Source organism: Adiantum capillus-veneris, chromosome 4, assembly GCF_014529385.1.
Source record: "Adiantum capillus-veneris isolate H3 chromosome 4, ASM1452938v2, whole genome shotgun sequence".
Taxonomy (NCBI): Eukaryota; Viridiplantae; Streptophyta; class Polypodiopsida; order Polypodiales; family Pteridaceae; genus Adiantum; species Adiantum capillus-veneris.
In genome coordinates this window covers 872549-880293 of record NC_140934.1, presented here as the reverse complement: position 1 = coordinate 880293, position 7745 = coordinate 872549, and the positions used below count along the sequence as shown (strand labels likewise).

The following is a 7745-nucleotide window of genomic DNA, read 5'->3' as shown; positions in this document are numbered from 1 at the left end:
TGTGTGTGTGGCTTTCTCTCTCATCCCCTAGCTTTGGGGCTCGCCCCCTCCCATGTAGGGATATGCAAAGACTTTTAGAGCACACACTAAGCATCCAATTTTCCCTAGGGTTGACCTTTGGACACAACCTTTGAATTTTGGAACCTTAGCATTTTGGAAGTCTTAATGGGCTGAACCTTAGGGTCTTTTTGGCCCATTGTTTCACATGGCTCTTTTGCAGATGGCCCCCCCTTTGGATCCCTATTTTCCCTCCTTTGGATCCCTACTGTGGCCGGTCTGCTAACTTAACCAATATTCTAGCTTTTTCTCCCTTGGCACTTCCCCACATTAAATGATCAGTTAGATATTGATTATTATGACATTCCACATGGTGAGGTTGCTACCCTCAAACTTGAAAATAAAATACTCCTCCTTTTCTAAAGAAGAAGCCCCAATGCTGCTGACAAGAGGGTTTGAGAGGTGTCAAACTATGACAAGAAGCTGCAGAAATTTGGGTAGAGTAACCTTTGTATCGGGAGTAAAATCTCATCCAAAATAGGATCAAAAGGTGCCAACAATGAAAGTCACGACTCGCGGGAAGGAAATCCGACAGAGTCTCCTTTGTATGAGGAGTCAAAACCCAACTCAAAATACACATAAATGTGCCAACTGCACTAACTAGGCATCAAAAAGATGATACTTTCACTGCCAACGTGATTGCCAACTCGGCATCAAAAGCATATGAAATCGTGCAGATACATTTCCTAGGCAAGGGTACCGAAAATGGGGAACTCCAGCTACCTGTATCACCGAAGGTGTCTCAACATTCTAGCACACCCCAACTCAAAGAGAAACTCATGCTATTGACCCTCCAAAGGCTAATGCAGACACAAATGGACTAGCCACAGTCTCAGAAAGGGCTCTTCCAGTCCGAGTCTCTGAAACGACCGGAGCAAACTGCTGAACTAGCCAAAAAATTGCTCCACACGCAGTACAATGGACAGTGTCCGCAACTCAAAGTACATGAGTGAACCACGCTTAAACAGGCACCAAGAACTGCTGCATGCAGTAAAAGTGATCCGTACCGGAATATCTGCTCTCAAAAGAGCTTAGTAGCACTAGGTGTGCTCACAGCAAAATGCATCTGCCAACGCTTCCGTCCGCAGAGGAATTACTGTCGAAATGACTACAGAAATCACCTAAAAAAAAGCGTTGTGTCTGGAAATCAGAAGAATCTATGTGTAAACGGGCTGAAAAGCCCCCTGTAACTTGTAACCTACGTGTTAGTGTCGCTATGTGTCGATTTTCACCGCCGGGCGAAAATGTGCTAGTCGAATAGCTGCCAAAGGAGTCGTAGCCGAAAACAGTGTTGTAGAGCGTGATCGATGCGATGCCGATGCCGGGTGTCACTACTCTATGGTAGAGGTACCTCACCTGTGTGTGTGTGTGTGTGTGTGTGTGTGTGTGTGTGTGTGTGTGTGTGGCAAGAACAGTTGTCGATGACAGGAAAATGACGTCCGCGTGAAACCGGTGTCGGGTCGGATATTGGGAAATCCGCCCCACAATTTGTAAGGATGTTGAGCCGGTGTGCTAGAAATGGTGTCGAGACGTCGAGGTCGTCGATGACAAAAGATGAAAGAAATGTTGTCTTCCACCCGGACGGAAGTGGCTAGCCGAGTAGTTGTAGGCGCCTATGCTCGAATCTGCCTCCCAATGCCGAGGAGAACGTCAAAAATTGGGCAAATCCGGGAGGTACTTGGGCTTCTCGTTGATGCTCATTTCACGTGATGCTTGCCTTCAAAGTCGATGCCGTCTCTCTATTCTCTCTCTTCACACTCTCTCTCTCTCAATCTCTCAAATCACACGCTCACTCTCTTTCACTCGCACTCTCTCTTGATTCTTTGAGCTTCGTAGTTCTACTGAATACCAAGTCCAATCCGGGTCAAGGTGTCGAGGGTTTTGTGGTGGGAGCGTGGGAACGAAGCCTTGCACTTTTGGCGACTCTCTGAGATCCGAGGGGGAGCGTGTGTGTGTGTGTGTGTGGACGCCTTGCTAGGCTTCCGCCAGCGCGATATCACCTCGATGCAAAGCTTCTGCTGCTGGAGGTTCTGAGCGATCTCGCTAGCAAATTGTGTGTGTGTGTGTAACCAATACACCACACAGTTCAAGTCGACCGACTGCTCTCGGTTCTGCTCATGGCAGCCCTGCCTTGCAATCCATGGGTGTGTGTATTATGCCTGCTGCTTGGCTGCTCCAATTCCCCTGATGCACTGTGTGTGTGTTGTTGTCACCACACAAGCTTGCTCAACAGCGCTGCTCACGGCTTCAATTCCTTTACAAGATGCTCAAGTTCCCCCAGCTCTGGTTGCCTCTCTGTGCTCGACCTGCTCACGATGCTGCCCGACACTAGCTTTGCTTCCAATTGCAATGCTTTCCAAAGAGCTTGTCTACAGCTTTCCCCTCGATGCCAAGGTCAACTCTCTCAAGCCTTTGCAAGCCTCTACTGCATGGCCTCAAGCTCCCAATCTCTACCCGCTGCTTGTCGAGTTGCTCCTTATGCTCTTGAATGCAAATGTTTCCCCAACTGTGCCTGATCTCCTTCTTTAGCTCTGCAAAGAATCTATTTCTCTTGATTTCCTAAGCCCGAGAGGGGCTGCGCATGCGGGGATGCACCAAAGCTCAAGATCCGTCGATGCCGCCAATCCTTGCAGGATCTACTCCGTGAAGCTCAAGTTCAAGCTCCGAGCTCTGCCCTAGCCGACAAGCTCACCGTCGCCACCGATCGCCATAGCTCTGATACCAATTGTGGGGGTTGTCGTAGCGGAGTGTGCGTGTGAGGAATGCATGCAAGAGAGGGGAGAAGAGAATTAGGGAAGGGGGTGAAGCACAGAGAGTTTGGATTAGAGCGCTCCCCCATAGCTCCAATGTGGAGGCGCGTCCAACAGGCATCCTGTTTTTCCTTGTAGGGCCCTCCAATGGTAAACAGCGCCCCATAAAGCGCGCTAACTCCAGGCACCGCCAATCAATTCTTTTATATAGCCCACCAACCTGAGGCGTGATAACCGCATTCCAACCTCATCGACACTATGGTGACCCTACTACATAGCTTCCAGTGCTCCGGCTCGTGTGCCTGCTACAGCCAGCCATGCTCCATTCTGCCACACTCTCTCTCTCTCTCTCTCTCTCTCTCTCTCTCACACACACACACACACACACACACACACACACACACACACATACATGCGCACGCTGAAGCTCCTCTCTATCTCTCCTGCACTCAAAACACATCTCGGATATGTTAGTTGCAGAAACTGAAGTCACTCTCTCTATCTCTCCCTCTCTCTCAGGTCACTCTCGCTCGTGCCGAGCTCAGGGGCATGCTTCCTATTTGTCTCAATAAATCCTCTCTTTCAGGCTCGCCTTCACCATAGCTATTGTGCACACATAGAAGGCCCCCCACTCCATTTGTGGTGGTCCATTCTAAAGTATGAACACCTTTCATGAAGTTCTTGGCAGCGCGATAATGGCAGTTTCTTTCACTCGGCACTTTTGTGTGTCAAGCATCGGCACACATGTTCTTCCCCAAATCGACAGCTGGTCCGATCTTTGCGATGACGATGACCCGGTCATTGAAGCTGCAAATTCAACAATCAATTGCATCATTGCCTTTGCGTAATCTTACCGGCAATGAAAGAGTTGTGCTGTCGGTGTATGGTACGTCAAACCTCGAAGCCGGCATTTTTGGCATACTTTCTTCGACTACACAGAGGGTGATGACATTCGCTTCGAGGAAAACTTGAGAAATCCACGACACTGCTTCGACTTCGTTTGCGCTTTGGTGCAAGGCGACCTTCAACAAAACGGATTCCTCGACAGATAGTAGCTACCGTGCCCACAAGGGTGCTTACTGTGCAGAGGAATGTTGCTTTGTCTCTACACATGCTCGGCATTGGAGGGCCGGTCCATAACATTGCTAATGTGTATGGTCTTGTGCGATCCACTGTTAGTAGAGATTTTAGGTAGTTCATTGAGGCCATGATGCGACATAGGAGCACATTCATTCGCTGGCCAACCACACCACAAGAAAAGAAATTGGTGAAAGAGGGCTTCGAAGCAAAGCAGGGCTTCCCCAATTGTTGCCACATCAACATGGAATTGCCAGCTGGTGAGCTACACGCACATTGGTTCGATAAGAACCGTAATTACTCTATGATATTGCAGGCGGTGGTCGACAGCAACTTGCGTTTCCTCGATGTCATGTGTGATATGCCCAGTGTCTACAATGACACCTTGTGCTACAGAGTTCATCATTGTACAGGAAAGCACAAACCAATGTGATTCTCGATGGCCCAGCCATTACGGTGGAGCGGCATCGAATTCGAGATACATTCTAGGAGATGGTGGTTACCTGAACCTGCCATTGCTTGTCATATCGTTTCCTGCTGCGGAGCACGATGATATCTTGCAACAGTTCAACTACAACTATCAAGTACACGAATTGTTGTGGAGCGAGCATTTGGTAGTTTGAAACAAATGTGGGGTTATCTACAACAACGGGTGAGACAACCTGACGTGGAGCTCTTGCCAAAAGTCATTGCCACCTGCTGCATTCTATACAACATATGGGTGGACTTTGGTGTACCGTTCGATGATAATACCATTGTGGACGTGGAGCAAGCTCCACAACCTTTAGGAGTTGCAGTACGGGGATTGACTACTAGAGACGTCTTGCTCGCTTACATGCGAGATGGTCACATGGACTAGTTTGTAGCACTATGTAATGGACATTGTTTTGCAGTCTATACATTGCTTTGTTGTCTATAGTTTGATCTATACATTGTTGATAATTTATAATCCGAATGTGTCATTGAGTTGGGGAGGGGGGGGGGGGGGGGGGGGGAGAGAGAGAGAGAGAGAGAGAGAGAGAGAGAGAGAGAGAGAGAGGGCCCATAGTAAAAAATGCTTCATTAAGTTGTGTGTTGGGAGAGAGAGGGGGGGGGGGGGGGGGGGGGGGGTTAACGAGAGAAAGCAATTTCAATTTCTTACTGCCAATAAAGTGTTTGCAAGTTTAAAATAAATGCATCTACATATTAAGTAGTGCTCCCTATCCTTCTATAAAAGCAAGAGGAGGGGGGGGGGGGGGGGGGGGGGGGGGAGGGAGAGGGGGGGAGATTCAGAGAGACACAATGCAGGGTGCACAATGTGTGGGAATCAAGTTAGACACAATTTTTTTTTGGCATTTGGTAGTCACACAAAAAAAGAGGGAGAGGGGGGGAGAGAGAGAGATTCAGAGAGACACAATGGAGGGTGCACAGTGTGTGGGAATCAAGTTAGACACATTTTTTTTTTGGCATTTGGCAGTCACACAAAAAATCGATTACCGTATGGTTGATGATCCAAAAACACACTATTAAAATCTTTACTGCCCAAAAGCTTTACTGTCCAATTCAAATAGTATCTCAAGAGTGAATATCACATCCACAACCATACAATACCAAAGATGTTTACCAAACAACTACTAAATGGAGACAATGATTAATGAACAAACACCTAGGAATTCAACCCACAAGTATTACTCTCTCCGTATCACCAGGGAGGCAATGGAGTCTGCCACTCGATTCAAGGAACCACAAATTGCATTTGCACTCTCATGAGTGACTTCGTTTCTTGCCTCCTCGATTTCTAGCAATCTCTTCCCCCTAGCGTCTTCACGTGCGTCCTTCTAGTCCTTTGAACTTTGCAACACCATCGCCAAGTTCTTCATCGAGTCCATGAGCTCCTTGATGTTGTTGCCATTGACCCGCGAGCGCCGCTTTCGCTTGATCCCTCCGGAGCTTCCTTCTACTGATGCGTCACTGGGTCCACCACCATTGTTCGTGGCAAGAGGTGGTGTTTTTTGCTTGCCTGTGGTGTCACCATCACCAGGCATGGTATGGTTGTCCTCTTTGTCGCCTACATGCGAAGAAGTAAAGAAATTAGGGTGAAAGCAACAAATAAAAACAGTAGCGAAAATAAATTTATGGACCGAATTCTAATGGGACTCGTATACCTAGTGGCGTTGTGTCATCCTTCATAGAGTCAACCAACAATCCCCTGATGTCGGCATTGCGGTCCCCGCCAAAAAGCATTTGCATTTTGTTATACAATTTGAATGTAAAGTCTTCTACAGGTAGTCCTTTTGTGCACCGATCGGTTTGAGTCATTTGCCAGTAGCTAGACCACCCTGAGGGAATCTTCCTCTCATAGTCATTGAGCCTATCGAATAGGGAGTGCAGTTTCTCCCACTTCGTTTTGCATTGTGCCTTATTACGCATGACGCCTCGTGCCTGACTGGTCTCAGCAACCATTTGCCAGCGGTTGCGGCGAGTACGCTCATAAACCCCTCCTTCACTCTGACGTGCCTGTACTTCTTTCTTGTCCTCGACCAAAGTGATGATCTCGTGGAGCCTCCAATTAGTTCGTGTAGTCGTTTGTGGAGTTTGGGTCAATGAAGGCGTCGGTGCTCCCTCAACTGAGGTGTTGCTATCACTAGGGATGGAAATCAGAGCTAACCTGCTGCCTGGCGGTAGGCCCTGATGGGAGGCATACTTGATTGGTGTTGGTAGAGCCAATGCTGGACGTGCAGACAATGGCAGTGACATTGTGGTCGATAGTGGACGCGGTATTGAAAGCAAGGATGGCCTTACTGGAACTGGCCGCACCCGAGGTAAGAGGATGGGTGGATCAGGGCGTAGTCCAATGTGCACGAAGGCCGATCGGGGCGGTGTTATTGAAGGCCCCCAAGCACATGAGCTGCCAAGGCCTCTGATTGATGATCCAGCTTGTCGTGGATGCAAGGTAGACCCCATTACCAAGGAGTTTTGTTGAGGTGATCCCTTTTCTCGCACCATTGGACGGATTGTCACAGCTAGCTCTTCGATCATCGGCATCGCTTCATCGAGTAGGGACTCCGTGGGCAGAATAGAAGAAGGCACCTCCTCACCATCGTCGCTCCATTCGTTGTTGGGATCCATCAACAAATTCTCTCAAGACGACACGGTTGCAAAAAAACCTAGAGAAACATTACAAAAAAATGGAGTGGATCTTTATAAGTATCTCCCATGCACCAAACCAAAAAGAGTGGCATAAGTAACTTTAGGTTGATTACTTTATCAAAATCATGGCAATAATTAAAAGGTTAGCATAGCAAAATAATTGCAGCAAAGCAGAAGCTCATTTTGGTTACATTTACGAAATCACACAAATGATTACTCACTCAAGCAAAGCCAAATAATGGCACCTACTGGCTCCTTTCCAAATAAAATCATTTAGGGAGATTATTCCCTTTTCACCAACTTCAAAGGTAAACTGTAGTCCAAGACTAGCAGTGACCTCCTTCATTCTCACACTCTAACTCTTGCGCTAGCCCATCTCCCCCTTGCCACCTCCCAAATGTATGCACCCTTCGGCCCTCTTGCATAGCCCACCATCCGATACCCCTGTGCCATCCTCTTGCATAGTTGTACCTGCCATGATCGCCCTCACACAATTGGAGCCTATTTGTTTGTGTTGGTAGTAATCACAAACAGACATGCTCCAATCATGAATCAATAATCAACTTCCAATCACGAATCAATAATGAGAAGCACCCACCATCCAGGTGTTCAAACATCTCATATTGTCATGAAACATATGTCACAGAGAAAGGGAGGGTGCCATCATCCACTTGGACTACATAAGCAGCTCAAAGAACTCTAGCGTACGCATCTTTTATAGATTCTAATTAC

General features: G+C 47.7%; 1 protein-coding gene across 1 annotated transcript; it reads right to left on the bottom strand.

Annotated features, from left to right (window-relative positions):
- Positions 1 to 5701: 5701 nt before the first annotated feature.
- On the bottom strand, positions 5702 to 7010 carry LOC147458597 (uncharacterized). The gene is made up of 2 exons (XM_086509658.1): positions 6029 to 7010; positions 5702 to 5931 (listed from the first exon to the last, which is right to left on the bottom strand). The coding sequence occupies exons 1-2, from the start codon at positions 6990 to 6992 to the stop codon at positions 5702 to 5704; spliced, it is 1194 nt and encodes a 397-aa protein (XP_086365784.1). The 5' UTR covers positions 6993 to 7010.
- Between the last annotated feature and the right edge of the window lie 735 nt (positions 7011 to 7745).